The sequence below is a fragment of the Festucalex cinctus genome, chromosome 14 (assembly GCF_051991245.1).
Source record: "Festucalex cinctus isolate MCC-2025b chromosome 14, RoL_Fcin_1.0, whole genome shotgun sequence".
Lineage (NCBI taxonomy): Eukaryota > Metazoa > Chordata > Actinopteri > Syngnathiformes > Syngnathidae > Festucalex > Festucalex cinctus.
In genome coordinates this window covers 3,306,146-3,328,885 of record NC_135424.1, presented here as the reverse complement: position 1 = coordinate 3,328,885, position 22,740 = coordinate 3,306,146, and the positions used below count along the sequence as shown (strand labels likewise).

Here is a 22,740-nt window from a genome sequence, read left to right as displayed (position 1 = left end):
GCAGAGAGAAAACACACATGGGACAAAAAGGCATGACGGACCCGAACACAAGCGCACGCAGAAGCTCCCATGTGAAGTCTAGCAAAGCACATGGACACATACGGGCAAAAAAATAAAGTGCCACGCCACATCTACAAACTGCAAGAAAAACCAAGAGGAATATTCACACACACAGGTTGACTTCCATTCTCAGATGCGTGTCACCTGTCAACCTGACGGCTGACATGACAGCTTTTACGAGCTCAGCCAGGAAGTGCAGACATATTCCATCCGTCACTCGTGTCGAGCTACTCACAGTGGTGTCCAAACCACGGCGTGGGGGGCCATTTGCAGCCCAGTGTACATTTTTTGGCAGTCCGAGGCATATAATATACAACAATTTTTGACATGGCCAAAATGCTATTCAAAAAAAAAAAAAAAAAAAAAAAAAAGAGGGTGGACTAAACTTTTTTAGCTATGCAAAGACATAAATTCACAGCTACAAATAGTCACTGAATTTTTCAAAAAGGGTACATTATATAAATGGCCCTTGTATCGTCCTACTTTTCTGTATTTGGCCCCCAGAATCAAAACTTTGGACACCCCTGATCTACTGTTTTGTTTTTTTCCTTTTCTTTCTTTTTTTTTTCTTCCCAGCAGGGTTAAGTTAATGAACGCAAGAATATTCCATACATGCACATAAATAAACACACACACACACACGCTGTCTCGCGGCAGCAAGTGAGGTCTGCACTTGAATCTCAGATAAGGCCTTTCGATTTGCACTAAATTGTCTTCATTGTCCGAAAACTGTGTTACACTCACGGAAGACTACCGGTAAATAGTCCAATAGTTCAGTGAAGAAAACATTGTCTACTGTGTAAACAAAAAAATCGTTAGGTTAAGTCGTCCTCAATATTATAAAAACATGCACGACAAAACTGTCTTTGGTGTTTACAAAACATCAGGATTCAGTGATTAAAAAAAAAAGAAAAGGGTGAATTAAAGACTCTAAATTGTCCTCAGTGTTTCCAAATGGCCATCTGTCCTTTTTCAGTCTTTTCATTGTCATGTCTAGGCTCTGACCCAAAGTCCACCGGGATACATTCCAGCTGCAGCGCACACCTGAACAAGATAATCATTCCAAAGAACGAACGTATGGGATGTTGTGCTCTCTTCATCGCTTCCACCGACTGCACCCCCCCCCCCGAAGATGTCTCCCACCCATGGGGAGATGCAAAGTGAGACAGCCGTACGGCTGTCACGTTGAGACGACAAATCCGACTCTCTCAAATAAAAAGGAAGGAAGAGGATCGACTTCCCCCGGAGGGCCGACCCACGCACGTCGCCGGCTCCTCCTGCTGAGTCCTGCTTGGAGGACGGACGGAATCTTCGCTTTTGTCAATGAACACACAACTTGTTCAGCGGGAAGCCTTTATTAACAAAAAATCGTTGCCGGCGAGAACAAGAAGGTCCGACGCGGGAAGTTCATGCTGCTCTTCCCTGCCAAGTAGTGACTTATCGGGCCTTTATTCCATGTCAAATAACGGACAACTGGGACACTTTCTTTTTTCGAAAATAGCATCTATAGTCAATGTTCACAAGCCACAGGCACATATGTCAGGTGTTGTGAATTGGCACTTTATAAATAAAATTGTCTTCAGCATGGGAATTCAAATTTTCACAAGGGTCAAATCTGACGTTTTCCGGCTTCTGGGGCACTGGTTCAAATCTAGCCCCATGCGACCGCTCCTGAAGTTGCAACGTGGAACAAATAAAACTGAGCGAGGGGGGGGGATATATTCGGTAAACAGGTCAGTGATACCGTGAGAATCTGCCCGCTCGTTAGATGTCATCTCACTGCTGCAGCCCGCAGTCCCACCAACAAAAAGGTGGAAGCCGATGAAGCAGGACGGGAATTCAAAAGCGAAGAAGGGAGAGTTCCGACTGTGATCTGACATCACTTCAGGAATTCGGGAGGTCGGCAACCGCCTCCATCGGTGCGTGTTTTTTTTTTCCCAACATCATCACCAGCCTTCCACGAATCACTAACTCCTCTCAACTCAGTGCTTCCAAAATAATCTTACTCTCATTTTCTGTGTGTGTGCGTGTGTCACCGTGACATCAAACTCATTGAAGCAGAGAGTTAAGAAGAAGTGGAGACGTATGATGAAAAGAAAGCGAGAGGTGGGTGTGAGGATGCTTGAAAATGAATCCAAGGCTGCCTATTGTGTTGCCTTTCTTCATTTGTGTTTGGTATCATCGCTAAAAAAGGTGAGACGTTCATTCCTCTAACAAACACACGCACACACAATGCATTTCCTTAAACACTGTCGATATGTAGACGCTACTTAATGACAAAGAATAGCAGGCATTATTTTTTGCAGTTAGCTAATTGCTGCAATTAATAGTGATGTATTCATTCATAATTGTATATTATTTTAATAACTTGCATTTGTGTTATTTTTTGTTTATTTTTGAATTTTTTTGTTTTTTTGTGCGGATCACTGAAAGGTCAAATGTCATACATTATAAATTGCTAATTCAGACACAATGATGTCTACATGTACTGGCCACAACATTAGGTACACCTGTGCATTCTGATTAAATAAAAGTTAAAAAGCTCAACTAAAATATTGCAAGTGTGTCTTGTTTGATGTGGTGTGGGTTTACAAGCATAATGATGAACATACTGTATAGTGATTGAACGAATTCTTAAGATCTTTGCAAAGGCAGAATCTTCGTACCCAGCTCTTGCATCGGAGCTCATTAGATTTTGCCCGTGCATCTCATTGGAAGTGTCTCGTTGGCGTCTACGCTATATTTAGACGCACGCGTAATGCGCTACGTCTCGTCCCAAATTCCTGAAATCACACCAGTCTCCCGTTTTGTTTGCTGAACATCTGAGTAAGCGGAGAAAACATGTCCCACCCGCTCATGATTGCCTCTGGGAGCTATTCAAGAATATTGTTTGGTTTTTTGTTTTGTTTTTTTCCCCCTACAATTGACATTTAAACGGCAGTTAACGCCACTTGACGAGCACGTCCCGCTGTGACAACTGTGCCCGCCGTTTGGCCCGCAAACGTCACGCGTCTTTGTACCCAATATAAATTTCGGAGCGAAAATTAAGACTGCGGGCAGATGGGAATGGGTTTAACTGAGATTTGTTGGCAAAACTTTGAGAAAATAATGGGGGAATGCTCATAAATTAATTGAATATGCATTGATTTTTTGGGGGGGATTTTTTTTATTTTGATAGTCTTCATTAGGGTCGTAAGTGCCAGCTAACGTGGGGAAACAGGCGGAGCAAAAAAAAAAAAAAAAAAAATGGAGTCACTTATCTTCATATTGGAATAAAGCCGGAGAAACCCCACGTAAGCACAGGGAAGGCATGAAAATTCACAGTTATTTTATCTAGCACCAGGGTCCAAACCAGATTTTCTCAACCCGGCACCGCCAGTCGCCCACTTTACCTGCCTGGGGCAGCCGAATATCAGCATCGGGGATGTAAAAATCATTACAAGCTGCTGGCCTTTGACATGAGAATGTTCCTCAGCTGATCCATTCAGCTTTGCACTCAATAACACCACCAGAAGGCATCGGGCCACTCCAGCAACTTGATATGGTGGCACTTTAAATGTCAGCAGAAAAAAAAATCAGCACAAACAGGGGCACTTGGCCCCACATTTGAAACATGTGTAGCTAAAAGAAATTTGACATCTATTGATTAAAAAAAAAGAGAGACAATTCAGTCAATTCAGGACACAAAAAGAGCACTGCAGTGCAAACCTCTTGGCTGTCACCACAGCATTAAAGATACAGCCTCGTTGACACTTACTTGTAAGAGCTGCCATGTGTACAATCCCTTCCAAATCCCACCCTTTTTCCAAAAACAAACATCCGCACAAAACTGATGGTCAGAAAACTCTCAGGGATATTTTGGGACTTTTATCATGTCTGAAGTCCTCAAAACTTTTTTGTTAACGCTGCTAAAAGTCATCAGGATCCCCATTGAGAACAAGCGGGCTCGATTTGCCGGTTGCCCCGGCAACCAGTAAAACCACATGCTGTTGTGGATGGTGGGGGGCAACAGCCTGCTTAGGGAGCTCAACCACTCCAGTTTATTAGGGCCCGAGCAGCAGGCGATGCAAAGACCCGCTCGGAATCGCTTTGTTGATCGTTATCCTTCCGCCGGATAAATCACATTTTGGGGTTACTCAACAACATACTCAAGAAACTCACAGATTTTTGCAAGGGTATGTGTCCTGGTAGAAAGGTTTGGCAAAACTAAGTAGACCATCTTATAGCATACATACGTTAGCATGTTAATATTTTCTCCTTGCAAAGATCACATTACAATTAGGGATGTAACGATAAGGGCAATATCGCGATATCGTGATATTAAAACTGCCGCAATATCGTCATGTTCACAATATTTAAAAGGAAGACATCTGTTAAAAAAAAAGTCAGGTTGATTTCCATTTGTGCAGTTGTAGCACCCTCTAGTGGCTATTTTATTAGTGCAATTAAATTTTCATAAGGGATGTTTTGGCCTTCTATGTTTGAAATCTATGCTAATTGTCAGATGAAGGGGAACCAAATTTGCTTGTGAAGCGATCAATGTGTGCTTGCATTAGCAAGAGCCTCACTGTTGTTATTAGACATTGTTTATATGCATTGCTATTATGTACGAAAGCACAATATTATTATTATTTTTTAGTATGAGCTTTTTTTTTTTTTTTTTTACAATATTGTGACATTTTTTAAATATCTCCAACGCCCCCACAATATTATGATAATTATCGTATCGTGACCTACATATCGTGATAATATCATAAGGTGATTGGATATCGTTACATCCCTAATTACAATATGGCATCATGTCAAATCAAGTTATCTTAGCGGTTTCTATATTTAGGTTGCTACCTTGCTTTACGTTAGCATGTTATGTGTCCATGCAGGTTGTTGGCATTGTAATTATCGGAATGCTAGCTTTTAGCATTGATGAGCCTAAAGAAGAAAAACAGTTCTACAAGGCAAGCCCAGATGGCCTAACTCCCGTCTAAATACTGGGTTACAAATATTTACAACAGGTAACAGGCCTGTTTGATATTTCAGAAGCAAGATTTTGACTCGAATTAGGCTTGCTAATGGATCACTATGTTGTAGCGGCATGGCTACGATGCTATCCTTTCCCCTCCACTTCCTGTCTGCCGCTTGCCTCGTTCATCTCCTCCATATTTTTCCGTCCCCTCCGCAAACACAAACAGCGGCCTCGCAATTCGCCCCGGCTATTAAAAAGTGTGAGGCGGACTGACAAGCCGGCTGACAAGCTCATAAAGCGTCCTCCGCTGGGAGGTCAGAGCTTTGCGCGCGGCGCCAAACAGGAAGCTGATGAGTGACTCAGCGATATGTCGTGGAGATGACGACCAGCCTGTGTGTGTCCGTGTTTGTTGTGCACATTCACTAGGTAAGAAAAAAAAAAAAAAAAGGAATAGTATAGCGTGTGCACCTGGGTGTGGATGATTTGTGGACTCACAGCGTGACTTGGGGTTCTCCAATGGGTCTGGGTGGCCTTGTCACAGGGGCGTTGCAGTCGCTTGTCACCCGGCTGACGTAGAAGCGAGGGCGCCCTCTGCTGTTGACACCGGCACCGCACCTGCCGTTCTCGAGCGAGCTGGAAAAAGGCCAGGAGGGAGACAACGATAGCGACGCGTTTTTACGAGGGATTACGTGAATGTGGACTACTATATTGAAAAAAAACAAAAAAAACAAGCTCAGCCATAATTGCCTGCGCGGCTCAGGAGGCAAACGATAATCTTTAAGAGGACCAACACAAAACTGGTGAAAGCAGGCAAGCGTCTTTTTGTGTTCCAACAACCCGTGTGTGCAATGAGGCTGACCTAAACTCTTCTATTAAATAATGTAGAGCCTGGAATGTCTTTATTCGATTTCCTTTTTAGCTGTGTGCTACTTTTTCCAAAGCGCTGGCATGCGCTGCTGAGGCCGATCGCATGTATCGTAATGTTAAAACACGGCAGTTTGAAAACGCAGGCGACAAAAAGGGCTTAGCAGCTATGACGTCAACCACATTAAAAATGCCGCTTGGAGCAAACCTGACAAGCATTAAAGGTGACAAACTGGGGCAAAATGAGTCGTGTCGTAACTAGCGGCAATTTAATGGAGTGTTAGTGGTTTGCTCACATGCATATTGAAAACGCACTCCTATTCATTAAAATTAGCTCAACTGTAGCTTATTAATCAACTCCCGACTGATATTTCATGCTTTGTCGCGAGGGCTCAAGAGTTTAGCGCGAAATCTCACAGCTTGTGTGGCAAAGCTGCTAACTCGACAGCTCTGCTTTGGAAAAAAAATAAAAAATAACAGACTTTATGCGAGTTACACACCAAATATGAGAACACAAATTGTGATTAATGTCATATATTAAGATATTAAAAAGCAGCATGTGTGTGCGCTTGTTGTTTATGCCAGCTGCAGTGTCAAGAAATGACGACAAGCTACTCGGTCAAAACAGGATGACAGGCAATTTCAAATAGCCCTGCGCAAAAGATATTTTCCTACGTTCTCACCTGATGCAGGAGACAACATAATCAGAATTCTGCACAGTGGAATGTTCCTAGATTTTTCTTTTAACTCATTCTGTCGGCATCCATATCCAATAATGCCATTCCGCCCTCCTATCTGCCTGTTGAGGGCGAGGGCGTCGCAATATTGTGCGGGACTGGAGAAGCAGCTGGGTAGGTGCTCGCTCTAATTGGGAACGCTCACACGAGGCGGCGAGGGAGGCCTGGCTTTGACATTTTGGTATTTGCAGACGCAGACGCGGATTTGAATATGTCAGACGGCCATACGCTTGTTTGGCTAACAAGGGACTCTCTTCAAGACACTAATGAGTGTTAGGATGGAGATGGAGCAAGCTAAAAGCAAACTGAACAGAGGTTATTGGTAGCGAGCGGTGGGTGGTTCTGCGAGAAAACTGGTGCTTGTGGTCTCGAACGCCCACCCGCCATAAAGGATAGCGCAGCGTTTCTTGATGTGATCAGGGCAGTGGAAATTTGCACCATCCGCCATCTATCTTCAGCATCATTCAAAACACGTAGTGACAACATTGAGATGGGAAGTCTCGAAACGGCACCGTGCTCCATTTTGTGTGATACACGGGGAAAATGAAGAGTTTGGAATTACTGCAAAATGTCAACATCTGAAACATTTTTACAAATACATACATGTAAATTGACATAGGACCAAAAAGAAATGAGTAAACTGCAATATAATTTCAGTAGTCCTGTTCGCAAGCCTGCTGCAAAAGCGTGAACCCCATGAGTAACTGATGCGCCCCTTAAAAATGTTTAGAATTGCTAAGAATATTAAAGTAGAACACAAATTATGATACCAAATCAGTATGATATTGGATTTGATGATTGGATTTAGAAAAATGCCCCCGATGTGCACATGCAGCAAAGATTCTAAATGTTATTTTTATAGAGCAAGTGCAGTAAAATAAACATTTACTGACCAGCACAATATTTTTTCTTCATTTCTTTTAGTGTTTCTGAAAGCCAAGATGTTGCATTTTGGAATGACCTTACGATTGTTTTTTGTTTGTTTTTTTCTTCGTGCGTTTCTGTGGACGTTTTCCACTTGTGTGTATTAAACTATAAAAAAAAAAAAAAAAAAAAAAAAAAAAAAAAGGGAAACAACTGAGTATTTCCCGGGAATGAGTGTTGGGAAAGAATGTTGCAGTCATAAAGAGTTTGCTTTACCACTTGTTCCCGCTGATGCTGCTGACACTGCAGAGTGAGCTGAACAATGGTCTTGTCTCGACTCCGAAGTTCTTCTCGGAGCCTGTGCACCTCCTTCAGCAGCTCCTCAAACTGCAGACTCACACATGTTCAGATGTACGTAGCTTATACGAGAAGGAAATTGAATAAAATCATGTTTTTTCTTACCTGGGATGCAGTATTGGTATTGCCTTCAATCTCTCCCGCAACATCTGCCGGCGAGTCCGTATCCTCGAGCTGGAAACACACACGTACACACCGAAAGTACACGGTGAGCACGATCAATGACAGTTGCCGTAGGGCACGCCTCAAGAGCAATGTTGTGAGGTGGAATAATTTTACTCCTTCGCACATAACACCCCGCCGGCCTTGGACTGCCAGGCACCGGTGACACGGACCCGCGGCGCAATCTCAGAGTATACTCAACACATTTATTTCACAAGGAAGCATAAATGTCAGCTAGCTGCTTGAATAAATCCAGTAATGCATTTGTATTTTTTTTTTCTTTTAGCCAAGAGGTATTTTAGAAGGTTCGTGTTGTATGAGTATGCCATTATCTGGTAGATAAATTAACATGTATTCATCAGAATTTTTTCCCACCTTCTGATTACAGCCATCAAAAAAAAATCCTGTGTTTTTCCTTCCCTCTAACATTTAAATAAAAATTCAGTTAACTCTTTCACTCCCAGCCATTTTCACAGAAACAATCCCGTTCGCTCCCGGCTGTTTTACTGGATTTTGACTGATTTTGCAAGGCCCACAGAATATTGTGTTCAATTGCTATAAAAGCATGGAACCTACCAAAAGAAAGATTAAAGTCTCTTCTTTCATCAGGAAAAAAAAGTATGTTTCTATTTGTTTCCGTTTTGCAGCAATTAGCATTAGAAGAGAGCTAAGTTTCATCAGTTTTCACAAATCTATTTAAAATTGTAAGAAATTGAGCTTTTTTTCTACTCTGGTTGATCTCCTTTGCTCTGCTGCCACCTGCTGGCCGTTTGTGTAATAACTGCCATTTCTGCAACTGTTCTTTGCAGTTGAGAGGCCGCATCAAAGCCTTCTGTATGTTCTAGCATATAAAAAAATGAAAAATAAAAAAATAAATAATAAAAAACGTATATATACGTCTTTGGGACACTTAAAACGTTAAAAAACATATTTACACGTTATTGGGAGCAAATGAGTCAATAAGGCGTTAAAAATCAGCTTGTGTAGACGCTGCTTTAGAATCAGCAAAAAAATGTGACATCTTTGAAGGAATTCAAGATTATGTTTCATAATCATCGCAAAGGTTTACACAGAATGGTCAGTGAAGGAGAAACTATCCACTTAAGGCTACAGTCAGACGAGAAAAACATTCCTGATTTGCCGACTCATTCAAGATCGGAATTTCGCATGAATAACATCAAATGGATCCAAGTTGCCTTGTATCAACGATTCAAGTTGATAATTATGGGCTAATGGTGTACATGATATTTTCTTGGCACGCTTTGAACTGCTTGGTGCCAATTCAGCATCCTTTTAACACCGCAATCTAACAGAAGATAACACATTTTAGATGTGTTTTGAGAGCTCCTAATGCATATCTAAAACATGATTTTTTTTCAACACGCTGTACTCAAATGCTTCCGTAATCACTAAATTGCAATCCGATAGAGCACCATTTGGAATGCTGTGCAATGGAAGATTACATGCATGGATGTGCAGCAGAAAAATCTGCAACAACTGAGTGACGCTATCGTTTCAACACCGACAGAAGCCTTCCAAGCAGGGTGCAGGTAATAAAGTGGCCAGTGAGGGCATCCTTTCAACAACAGCAGAATTCATTTCCAGCACTCAGTAATTGATTTCCTCACACTCGCACTTAAAACGCATGCGAGCACAAAGGAAGGCGCGGGGCCGGCGTAAAAAAAAAAAAAAAGCCGAGCCGTTCGGGGAGCATCTAATAATGAGGGTCGAACCTGCAGCAGGTTTTTCAGCCTGAGCAGCTGGTTCTTGACCGAGCTGCAGTCCTGGCTCATATGCTCCAGCGAGAGCTCATCGGGCACGGGCGGCTGGCCGTTTCGCCTCGCTTCGGTGGGGACGGCCTGTGAAGACATCCTCGAGGACTTCAGGCCGTCGTAGTGGTGGAAGAACGGCGCCCTGAGAGACAAAACAGTCAGGTCAAGCAGAGTCGAGCCTCTTAAGTTGGGATTTGAACAACATTTTTGCAACACAAAAATGGAATATTAGAAGTCGTATAAAAACAGGCAAAACACTACTGCTTTTTAGGGCTGGGTTTAAAATAAATAAATAAATATTCGATATCAAACCGATTTTCATTTTCCAGCCCGATACCAATTCATAAAACCATGAATCGATTATTTTATGTATCTGTAAATTCTCTTAAAGGTCAAATTTTTACTTTCTTACTCTTTTCTTACTGTTAACATGAATTAAAAGTACCGGTATTTTCTAACATTTATGAAATACCTGACTTATTGCACTTAAAAACATTTCAAAATCTTTTTTAAATTCATATTAACAATTATTGAATTAAATTATGAAAATACTGCGATTGGCTGGCAACCAGTCCAGGGTGTCCCCCGCCTGCTGCCCATAGCCAGCTGAGATAGGTCCCAGCACCCCCCGCGACCCTTGTGAGGAACAAGCGGTTCACAAAATGGATGGATGAATTATGAAAATAATTTCATCTCATCCTTGCTGATGTCAATGTTTGTTAAGTGCTACTTTCATTAACGCAATCATTTTCAGTTACTGCCTCTGCAAAATTTACTTTGGAATTGAATATTTGTGGATTTTTTTTTTTTTATTAAGTCCTTGACATTTGAAAATAATTGATGTGCCATAATTAATCGATATCAGATAGAATTTAATTGAATCTGGAAAATCTAAATCGAATCGAAGTGAGTTCTTGTGAATTGAAATCAATTGAGGAAATTAGAATTGATCCGCAGCTTTTGTCCATTATGGCACCGCCATAATCATGAAAACTGAAAGTTTGCGAAGGTGGTGAATGTTGATTTGTGTTTTTTTTTGTTTATCCACATACGCAAAGATTATTCCAAATTTCTTGACGTCAAGAAAAAAATGTTTTTAGCCATTAAAACTGTTGCCGGACGTCTCTGCAACAGTTTGCGACCTTGAACAAACCCTGTTGGATAAAAATAACAAACTACGTTGGCAAACCTTCGCCACTCGGCGAGATATGGAAATAAAGACACTAACTGGAACGCTAACCTGCCGTCGCCGGGGAAATGGTCGGGTCCGTTCCAGCGGTGATGCCGACGGCGCGGCCCCTGCCGACGGGGCGCGCTTTCACCGTTGGACATCCTGTCAAAGTCTGGGGACAAAAGTTACGAAAATTATGAGGCGCACCAAGGATATTATTCTGAAGTGTCGGGTGCAGAACATCGTTCCTGCTTTTCAAGTGTGTTGCAAATAGTTATGTTGTGAAAGATGAGATGTGCCATGCAAAAAAGGAAGGTAGGAATTTGTTTTTCAGGCAGGTTGGCACAGACACACACACACACATAAAACAAACTATTTATTTCATTTCCTGCCGGTGAATACGTCTGTACACATTTAAAATGCTCTAAAATATCAGCACGCACATCCTAATCTTTTCCATCTCCCTCCTCGCTATGCAAACACACACAGAAAAAAAATAATAATCAGCGACAAGCCATTTCATTTTCAAGGGTGTAAAAAAAGGACAGTGAGTCTTTGGAGACTCTTGGAAGAATAGAGCTGAGGAATGAGCCTTGGCGAGGGGAAAAACTGACAAATAATAGAGGCTGACCTCCCTCGCATAAAAGCGAGGCCTACAGCAAGAAACAACCGCACACACACACACACACACACACACACAAAAGATAATAATGGCAGAAAGGAAATGCTGCTTTCTTAAAATACTTTGCCCAAAGTGTCACCACGCAACACAGAAGCAGGCAGCCTTTTTCTTACTCAAGCGTTACATTCCGGGAGCCTTACAGAATCCAAGTCATTAAAGAAGCCAAACGACGGATATATTCCAGCTTGGAGAGCTCCATGAATACAGCACGGAAAGAAATGTCCGCCTTGGTCCAGTCAGTTAAGCAGAAATCCTGAGCCCACCCTGTGGTGGCCCTGTCTGCGTTTGTCAGGCTTGTTTTCCGGGGAACGCCCAAGGAAAAGGTGCTTTTTGAGTCCAAGTTTAGGGAAAACTCGGGGGCCCTGACAGCTGGGTTTTCAAGAAAATCTCACATGTGAGCCTCTCATCCGGTTCTGATTTTGCTCCCGATTCTTCCCTTTCGCCTTCTTCCTGTTATGTGGCAGAGTCAGGGTGTCTCTTTGGAGGCAGGAAATGAAGGACAGAGCAAGGGAGGGCCTGCGGAGACTCTGTAGGCAAAACAAACCGCCTTCCCCATCCCTGGTTTCAGGGCCGGACTTGTGGGCTGGACTCCTTTGCCCCTGTCTCACTTTCACTGCACCTCTTCTGGTACTTGGCTTGATACACGGAGCTATAAATAAGGACACTTCCCAAATAAGGAGCAGGAAGGGGGACCGGCATGCCAGTCACATTCCTGTGGAGTGAACGTTCCCTTGCCTGTCCGTGACTGTTTACAAATCTTCAGGGTGACGTGAGGCTGCCGAGTGAAGCGGAGCGGCCTGTGACCTCGACACTCGGGTGTATGACGCAGTTCACTGCACGTTCGGTTGGCGTTGATTCGCATTTGAGGTCATTTTGCCGATACGACTGATAGCGGTAAGGGCAAAACAAAAACGGCCTCTCAGCGTTATTGGAATCCAATTCAACAACGCAGCGTCCGCGGCGACCAACTGCGTTACGGTGCCTCCGGATCCGTTTAAACACAAACAGGACATTTTCACCTTTGTGGAGGTAGACAATGGGCTATACCAGCTAATACTCAATATAAAGAGAAGAGAGCAACCAAACACCGCACCTTATTTGTATGAAAAACACTTTTTTTTTGGTCATAAATAGAAAATAGACTTTGCACAGATGCGATCCGCTGGATCGGATCGGCCGATATTCAGCATATTATTAAAAAAAAATCAGACGTAATGTCAGAATTTGCAGATCGATCAATGATGTCATTCAAGGACATGCAATTATACTACAGTCAGATGTTTGTTTGTTTTTAATCAACAAACACCCCACCTACAGCCCCCATATTCTGTGTATTGAATGTTTATTCATGTGTTTGGGAGAATTTTTAGGGTGGGTTTTTTTCCCCATCAATTTTGGGCATCAATCATACACAAACTTTAGCAATTTGTGGGCCGGGCCAGTCACAATCCCCCACGGAATCTACTGTATAGTAAATAAACAAGTTGTTTCTCCAATCTCGGCTGGATCGGCGCAATTGGTGATCAGTTAACACTGATCGGCTCCAAAGTCCTGATCTGTAAAGCCTAATATAAATCTTCACCTGACCACATATTCTTACGCCACTGTGCAAACTGCAGTCTTTTGTTTCACTCGACGACACATGACATCATTGGCTCGGGCATAGACGACGATCCCAGGCATATATGTGACCTCCGTATATTAGATTTGCTGATTCCTGAACGAGGCCTTGTCAGACATACCAAGTCGGGCTGTGTCAGAGACATTCAATAAACAAGCCAGGCAAAGAGTGGCCGTCCCGTGTTTGCGTCGGCGGCTGACAGGAGCAAATTATCGTCGCGGAAGTCATTATAATTCACGACGGGCGAGGTCAACGTCTCTGAACCCCCCTCCCTTCATTCTCTCATATGTGACACACCATCTGATAAACGCATAATAAAGCTGCCAGCACAATCGCCGTGACCTGATTACCTCCAGCACGTACAATTAAACCATTTCACTCCACCAACAAAGAGGCCGGAATTTGATTACATTCACGGGCGATAAAGACAACGACAACAAAACCCTACAACGGTGCTGATGTCACAGCGCTCAGACGACAGAGGTGTTAAACTAATCACCTTATTACTACTGTCACGCCGATCAAATTGTCTGCTGCTTGCACCTCAATACACATCGTGCTTGCGCGCGCGCGTTTCATCTGTTTGCTCAGACACGCTCGAGACAGCTGGCGACGTCCTCCTCCACGCAGGTTTGCCGCCGAGCTGTCATTTTGAGCGCGATAAATAGCCTATAAATAACTCTTCGGCAAGCGTGTACGCGTCACAATAGACGGCGAGACCATTCAAGCAGATGTTGCGCAGCCGAGTAGGGATTTGATCAAGCCGTAATAAGCCGTACAAGCACATTGCCGGAAATCGGGATTGTTGACTTTTGCCATTGTTTGTCACTGACTTTACTGTACGTTGCTCTGTTCAGGACAATGATGAGGGTGAGCTCACCCTGCAAAACATCCTCTGGGAGGTCCACATCCAGCATGAGGTCATCGTCATCCCACTCTTCGGCCCCTGGGCCGTGCAGGTTGTTCAGGATATCCTGGCAATCACAAACAGAAAGAAAAAAAACAAACATTGAAACTTAGAGGCCCCATTATAACTGTACAAAGTTATAAAAAGTCACAGATTTGTTTTTCCAAGTCAATCATTTGTGTAATTATGTATAGGTATTGCTTAGCCGCCATCTTGTGGCATCTTGGTGCTGAGCAATTATGTCGAAGTAAGCAGAGGGGCTTCATGTAGTGCGTTTCTGGGTTTGCGTGGCAATGCACCATATGGTGAGGATGTTTACCTGTTTTCTGGTCTTTGTTTCAAGCTAATTGGAAGCCCTTTAGAAGAAAAATAACTTCATTCGTTAAAATGTGTTAACGTGGGCAATAAGTATATTCAAATTTGAAGCTAGTACCTGTCAAGGTGGAAATGTCATCAATACTTATTTAAAGACAAGAAATAACAACTCCAGCCAAATCTGTGCAACTTCAATTCAGCGGCGATAGTCTCCCCGTCTCTTTGTTTCTACCGGCTCGGTTCCCCGGTGAGCAAAAAACTATCAAGCCATAGGAACATTTATCCTAACCTGCAGTTAGTAGTATATGCTTGACATTATTATTATGATGATGATGATGTGTCATTCCAGGAGACAGCAAGTACATTTTGAAAACAGTTTGATGCTTTTTGTTTCGTTTTAGACATATGGCAGTTTAGAAATTATTATGTAGGAGACAATCACACAAGTTCGACAAACCTAACATATCAATAAATCGGGCCAAACTTGAGCACATTTACCGATCAAAGTCTGAAAAGGCCCAATTATCACATGGCTTTGAAATATTATTCAGTGATTATTTCATATGGTGCGGGGTTTGTTATGAATGACTTTTCCTCCACTATTGGCTCAGAAAAGCTGTCAAAGCCAACCATCATAAATGCTAAATGTGAATCTAAATTGGGACGGGGTAAAAAACAACTACAGGGAAATTGTAATTTTAGATATAGACACATTAAAAAGGTGTCAAAAATAATATCATAAAATTTTGTTTACGGTAAGAATGTGGACAAAAAAAAAAAATCTCATCACGATATAAATCAGATGCATTATTATTTTTATTATTATTATCATTATTATGTGGCTAAAGCAGCAGTAAAAAAGAATAAATTTGCCAACTGAACGAGAACAAACTTGAAAATACACGAACAAATAACCTATGCATCCTAAAATGGGCGCCTCTCCACACTGCATGGTGCGTCATGGAAATGTTTTCAAGCCGCGTTTGCCCACACACTGATTTTGCACAGAGCCATTTGAATGCAGACAGAGCCAAATATAGCCAAAACCTGACTGGCACACACAAAAAGGAGCAATTTAAAGTGCAGGCAAGGCACGGTTAGCTGCTTTATGGAGGCACATCGCCACCATGTGGACTAATCCTATTACTACAGTGGATGTAAAGTTTCATTTTAATCCATAAAAAAAAAAAATATACATCCTGATATGCAATAGTTATATTTTGTACAATCTGTTTGTTCTATTCCTGCACAAGCAAACAAAACCACACAAATAAATGATTTATTCATTTCATAAAATACATAAAAAAATAAAATAAAATAAAAAAGTGTCTATGGTCTGTCCACAGAAATGTTAAAACCCCAAGAAGCACATAATAGCAGCAACTGCACTAATGTAGTATGATGCCATGTCCTTAAGACAAAGTAAATGACTTTTAATCGGATGTGCATGGTTGAGGCACGTGTGATTTATGCTGAGAGCGGTAAGGAACACACCCACATATAATCCCACACTGGTCAACTATTTTCTTCCATTCTGTCAGGAACATGAACAAAAATGGTGTCCAGTACAATATCTGAGACTGCCCCATTTACTTCTAAGATGCTGTTGAAATAATGACCATGTCTAATAATGACGGAAATGATGATTGGGTTAGCAATTTGTACTGTCAATTAGCCTCATTAATGGACTGTCTGCAGCCCGTCTAGCTCAATTAAAGACAAAAACAAAAGCTTTTTTTTTCCTTTTTCTTTTTTCTCTCTCTCTCGCTCTGTTTGATCAAGTGAATGTCCATATCACATGCTATGAGTACTAAAAAGATACGGCTTATTATACAATTTCTAATCTGGCTTCCGGAAAGCTCTTTATGTGTTCCCGAGATCAGGTGCCGTGGTACGTTGAACACAAGAGAGCCAAAGGCTGGAAATGCTATTAAAGCACAAGCTGCGCTTGGGACAGCATTCCTCTCGGGGAAAACCTCTTTGCCTAATGAGGAAGTTGGGTGAATGAGTGGCAGCGGCTTTTTAAGCAGGCAATCAAATCTTGCGCCAGGATTGCCAACCGGAAAGTGATCGGCTCATTGGAATTTGGGGCTGCTCACCGGAGAGGTGCCAGTTTTTGATGGCTGTGATTCATTCCCCAACAGCTCAAAGTACGATTATTATTCCCATTGAGCAATATTAAACGACTGTTTTCATGTTGATGTGGAAAATCACAAAGGGCAGGGCAGCGCAGCTATTTGTAAGTCTATAAATAGTTGAGAAATACGCGAGTTTTATTGCCAATTTCTAACTGAATAACGGTAATCTCTCGGCTCGGTTAAACTGCAGGACTGAGCGGTTCACAAGGTCGTCCTTGCCAATTGCTAATAGACTCTAATACCGCCAAATAATCGCCATAATATTAATATAATTTGACTGTGACAAATTGTCTAATAGGCCACCTTACATTAATGATAGTTTTAACATTGAATGATAATTACCTAATCAGGTTTGGTTGAAGAACTTTTCAATTCAAACAAATTGAACATGCTTGCCATTACTTTTTTGTTGTTGTGTGTGTTTTATCCCCGACAGCACGATAACAAAGTAAATTGACTGAAGGCATGATTGGCACTCATGTACTCACTAAGCTGTTGAGGTCGGCGTCGTCGTACAGATCGCATGGATACATCCCAGGCCCTTCGAGAGGTTCGAGACCTTCTTCGTCCCACATGTAGGTTCCACCAGAGCTGTTGGAGGGTGACAGCTCCAAAGACGAAGCCTGGCAGACTTCGCCGTCCTCCGGCGACTTCACAAGTGGTCCCTGGGAGTCCTGCATAGGGCTGTCTTCATCGTGGCCTGGAGGAAATGTAAAAAAAAAAAAATTAAAGTCAACACCAAAAGTCCAATGTGAGGAAAATTTACTGTAGGCTGGTTTGTTTAATATATTTACCTGCCAGATCCCAGTCATTGATCTGATTGGGAAAGCCGTCCATCTTCTTGTTGTCATGAGGATCGCCGTCGCTGAAAACATCCCCTACGCTGTCCAAGTCATCTAAGAACTCTTCGCTGGTGTTTCCCCTGTCTAAGGATGAAGCAGACGACAAGGACATGTCTTCCTGACCATCACCAACTACCTGATCTGAGCTTTGCCGCTGTGCACGGCTTTCTTCTTTTTCGCCTCCATCGGTAGGATTTTGATCAGCGTCATTGTGACAGTCTGCTTCTTCGGCCTTTCCGGTGGGTTCAGCATCTTCGGATGGAGGCACAGATGAAGGTTTGGCGGCTCCTTTAGCCCAACCTGGAAGTATTGTCTTCTGCTGCTTGGCCAGTGCAGGTTTTGCCTGCCTAAAACCCAAAGACCCGCTACTATTCCCCAATAACTTGTTCAAACTGCAAGAGGAGAGCAGCGGCTTTTTCAGAGCTCTGGGCGTGGATGGCGCCGACGGCGTAGGTAGCGAGGAGGGGGCCGGAGGTGTTCGAACGCCTCCAGTCCCACCACCAGAAGATCCAGAGCCTCCATGGCCGCCACGCAGACCCCCGAGTGCTAAACTTAGTCGTCCGTTGCTCAGTTGAGGAGGTTTGAGGAAACTACTCCGAGGTGGTCGAAGTTGAGTGTTGGTCAGAGGTTTGGCCAGTTCTACGGCCCGGTTGAAGGAGAAGGAACGGATCATAGGCTGGCTGTTGGGAGACGGAATCTGCTTGAAGTGCGTGAAGCTGTTTGAGCGAACCATCTGCTCCAGTTCTAGAGTCTTCAGGCTTTCGATGGACTGGGAAAGGCGGTCTTGGGAGTTGCTTCTCGGCGAGCCCGAGGATAATTTGGGCTTTGCGAGGCGGGACTCTGTGTCACTGTGGTCTGTTTTAGGTGCTCCGCTGAGAGAGCTCTGACCCAACTTGATGCCATCTTTGGGAGCGATTTTTAAAGATTGCTTTGGGATGGCTTTGGGGCTCGAGGCAGCCACCACCAATGGACCTGACCTTCGCATTATAGGCGTCCCTGGGGAGCTACTCTTGCCTTCCTTGACCAATGAAGGAACTTGTCTCGTCTTCTCCTTGCCTCCCTCCCCAGCGCTGGTAAGGGGGGTCAGACTGGAGTGGGATGTCCCATCATCTCGCCTCCATTTCAGGGAAAATGAAGAAGTTCGAATCGCACCATTTGGGCGTGCCCCGGCAGGAGCCGTCTTGGCATCCTGGGTAGACGAACCGTTGGTCAAGGGTCCTCCAGTGCCACCACTTGCAGAGCGCCCACCGAACTTGGGCAGTCTTGAAACCATGGCAGAGCTGGTTGATACTTTATCTTCCATTAGATGCCAACGGAGACATGGATGAGCATGGACTCACACACGGCTGTGGAGAAAATAATAAACACCACACATTAAGTTTTACGGGCAAAATTGCCTCATTTGCTGATCTCCCCTTCAGGAAAATCCTTGAAACAGAAATAAAATCACACTTAAAACGGACGGATGGATAGAGTGGTTGCATGTCTGCATCTCAAAGATTGTTTGCCACGGAGGGCATTAAGAATTCATGCGACTGCTTCCCAAGGTGACTTGAGAGTTTGTAGCAAAGTCCACCCTACCTGCTCTCATGCGATGTGAACGTATTCAGTAAATATGTTTCATTATTATTTTTTAAGAAACTGACAGAATGTCTATTCCTTCTAACGTTTTAACTTGTAATTTTTTTTGCGAGACGGCACAAAGGTTACTTGTGTTTGCTTGTTTGTTGAGATTTTCCTTCACTCTCTAATAAATAATGCATTTATCTTCATGGAAAAAAATACTCAGACATATGCAGGAGGTTGATACCTAGGTTTTCAACTTCTGAATAGAAAAAAAAAATATCAGGCTGCTCATAATCTAAATCAAATGTAAACTACTCAACAAATCCTGACCTGTAGCCGTTACTGGCTTTTCGCGAACACGGCACCAGCAGGCGGGGTCAATAACAAAAAGGGCTGACATACACAATGGCTGTGGGATGAAAGGGAATCTGGGAAGAAGGCCAGCACTGTTCGAATGAATGTGAATGGGGAAAGGAAATGGCGGAAGAGCTCCGGATGCGTCGGTTGATGAACTCACGTTAGATCCGTCTGGTTGGTCAGTGTGTGGAGAAAAAAAAAAAAAAAACACCTATTTCGGCATCCATTGCACCACGGTTGACCAGTAGATGAACTGCAGATTCAAGAAATATAATCCATATTTAATTTATCCATTGCATCCGTGTGGGAGTGGGGGTCAATGTGGATGTCGTGCTGCCCCACATTCCCATGCACCAACACGCGTGTCTACAATCAGACGCACTCCGCCGCTGGCACAGACGTGTCCGACCGTCCTAATCCGCATCAATAAACACACATGGCCAAATACGCGTAGAGACACAATCTCACCCACATAGGAAATCAGGTCAACATGCCTCGGCGGGGCCGCCGCCAAAACCTCTTTGCCCCTCCCCAGGGATGGGCGTGCATCTTTGCGCTGAATGGGTCGAAATTGGCGGTTGACCATACAGGCTCTCGAGTTTCATTCACATCACGAAGAAGCGCAACTGTTGCGGTTTTCTGTGATGGCCGTTTATGTGGGTCACCTCACTGATCACCAGCGAGCATTGAGATTCTAACCGGTTGACACATATTCTCAGGTGGGCCAGGAAAGTAGAGATAGACCGATAAGGTTTTTTTGGGCCCGATACCGATACCAATTATTAGTAGTGAAGGATGCCGATAACCGATATTTGGAGCCGATATTCATTTTCACTAAAAAGGGACATCAAAATTTGGAAAAAATACAAACTCGAGCTCTTATCTTTTTTTTTTTTTTTTTTTTTTTTTTAAATTTTAAAGCACATGTTTATTGAGCAACTTTTAGGGTTAGTAAAATATTTTTAAGTTTAAAAAAAAAATAAAAAATCTTAGTCAATACACAAGTTCTGGGATCTCCCAGGCGCAGTAGCATGTTTTCAAAAGTTAAATAAAAACAAACAATTATTTTCTACAAAAAATAAGTCTTCAAAAATTTCAAAATATCCAAAGTATTAAATTTTTACTTATCTTAGTTTTAATTTCAATCAAAAACAGAAGGTGCAGAGAGTTCCCAGGGTCGACAAAAATGAAAATAAAAACTTTTTTTTTTAATTTACATTTAAATTAGTTCCCTGAAGTTAACACTTAAAAAAAAATAAAAATAAATAAAAAAGGATCTATTATCGGCCATATGATTCTTCAAAATGGCCGATGCCGATATTTCTCAAAATGCTGAATATCGGCACCGATAATCGGCCCAGCCGATAATCGGTCTATCCCTACAGGAAAGCATGTTGGCCATCTGTCAAACCCTTGGCAACCCCCCACCTTCCACAACGACACACTTGATACTAACTGTCAAGTGATAAGATCGTGATTCAGTGATAATTCTTTGGAACAATGACCATATAACATTTAAAGCGGTTAAAAAAAAAATACGTGGTTTATCATTGCAAAGTCAAAGTAAAAGCAGAGTGTTTTGTAGTTGTAGTCGTTAAAGCTGCTCTATGTAGGAATTTGTCCAAAAATATCTTTACAATAGCCTTTTTATTTAACCATTTATGTCTCAATTATTAGCAGATAAACACCATAGCTGTTCACATCATGTACTCCTTCAAGCCTCTGGCCATTAGTATTCAGACTGGATTCAGGTACGAATGTCCCGCCCTCAGTACGCAGATGTGACACCATGCATGGAGTGTGTATGTAAAGATTATAGGGTGTGTGCAGTTTCATCTTTAGGCCACAAGAGGCAGTAGCGATTGAGCAGCTTTAAATTTAATGTATATTATTACTTTTCAATTCATCCCTTTATTCAAAAACAGGACAAATTTCTAAATTGACAGTGCAGAAAATGCACATAAATTGATCACGATCCAGTTCAGTTTGGTGAGGGTCCGCAACATTTGATAGAAAATTAGCAAAAAATGCTGGTCTAAAGTAAATGCAGACGTTTACAAATGTCTTACAAATAAAATTAATGTCAAAATGTGTCTGCTTTCATGGAGGACTGCAGAAATCTGAGAATATTTATTAAATGACTGGACAATTTTAAGCAATCAATATATTGATTACACATCTATGTATATCAAGGTAAAACTATTTAAATTTTCATATCCCATTGAAAAAAAAAAAATCATTTATTGAAACAAATTATTCAATATGCACTTGAGAGCATTGAAAGCAAATGAGCACATTTGAATATTTGCCATTAACAAATGACTGACTAAAACATAAAAAGTCAACTCCATATAACAAACTCTCACCTTTCTATGTACACCAAAGTGCAGCTTCATCTCGCTCATATTGACAGCCCCGGCATCTCTTGGGAGTAATAACCTCGAGCGGTCATGCGGAAAGGCCGCTGGCTTGGGCCGCCGTGCTCTCCATGACGCGATTAACAGAGTGCCATTAGAGCGGGCTAATAGAATAAGGCGGGGATGAAAGCAACGCACGCGCCGGGCTAATGTGCATTGAGTGAAAACAACACCGAGCTGAGCGAGCTTCTCATGCTAAGCGTCGCGTAATCCAATGAGACGCCAAGGACGGCGACAGGAGAGATGACACAGACAAAGAGCGACGAGAGAAAGTGAGGCTGTGGCACTCTCGGACAGAAAGTAAACACAAAATATTTCCACAATTGCAAAAACAAAACAAACAAACAAAATGGAAGACCTTACCCTGAGAAGTTGAGAGTTAACCATCCTGTTTCCGCCATTGTCAAAACTGAAAGTCAGCATCCGAGAGTCATCTGAAAGAGGTGTGCATGTGCACCAGTATTCTATGTCTGGCGGGGACATCAATGTTTTACTGTAGCATTGGTGGGACCCGCCTTCTGCTTGGGGACAAAAACAAAAATCCCCGCTATATAAATCATTCAATGTGCAGATTTGGCTTCAAGGGGAAGCAAGGTAGAGGTGACGTCGAGGTTGAATGTAAGCTAAAGTAATAAAAGTTGTCTCACAGTGACAGAAACATGAGTGTGTGACAATCAAAAAGGCGGAACCACGCACAAAAAAACCTGGCAAAGACGCAAAAACCACATAAACCTGTCAGTGTACATGCTGCTGTCTGATGTCATGAGCTCACCAGAGAGAATGAAGTCGACGCTGCCCAGCCCTTCTCACACAGGAAGTTGTCTTTGTATAAGTTTCAGAATCTGCTCATTTGGGTCAAACACTTCCTGTTCACATGCTACGTGTTAGTGAACCGTTGAGGACTGGCTAAACACTTTCTAGGTGTGAACTTGACAGGTGATCAGA

At 42.7% G+C, this 22,740-nt stretch overlaps 1 protein-coding gene across 14 annotated transcripts in view; it reads right to left on the bottom strand.

Moving 5' to 3' along the window:
• ccser2a (coiled-coil serine-rich protein 2a) overlaps positions 1 to 22,740 on the bottom strand; it is a 46,896-nt gene that overhangs the window by 20,234 nt on the left and 3,922 nt on the right. For 5 of the 14 annotated variants that reach the window (XR_013278352.1, XR_013278351.1, XM_077494893.1 and 2 more), the window contains exons 2-9: positions 17,408 to 18,801; positions 17,102 to 17,313; positions 14,134 to 14,227; positions 11,020 to 11,122; positions 9,741 to 9,921; positions 7,951 to 8,019; positions 7,765 to 7,875; positions 5,492 to 5,656 (exon numbers count right to left, since the gene is read on the bottom strand). Coding sequence is in view for 12 of the 14 variants with exons in the window: in XM_077494893.1 (XP_077351019.1) it covers positions 5,492 to 5,656; positions 7,765 to 7,875; positions 7,951 to 8,019; positions 9,741 to 9,921; positions 11,020 to 11,122; positions 14,134 to 14,227; positions 17,102 to 17,313; positions 17,408 to 18,758 (2,286 nt within the window). In the remaining 2 variants the exon portion in view is untranslated. Of the gene's footprint in view, positions 1 to 9; positions 3,611 to 5,491; positions 5,657 to 7,764; positions 7,876 to 7,950; positions 8,020 to 9,740; positions 9,922 to 11,019; positions 11,123 to 14,133; positions 14,228 to 17,101; positions 17,314 to 17,407; positions 18,802 to 19,538; positions 20,246 to 21,744; positions 22,121 to 22,740 lie in introns of those variants that run through there. The other 9 variants (XM_077494897.1, XM_077494901.1, XM_077494900.1 and 6 more) reach the window with 6 other exon arrangements.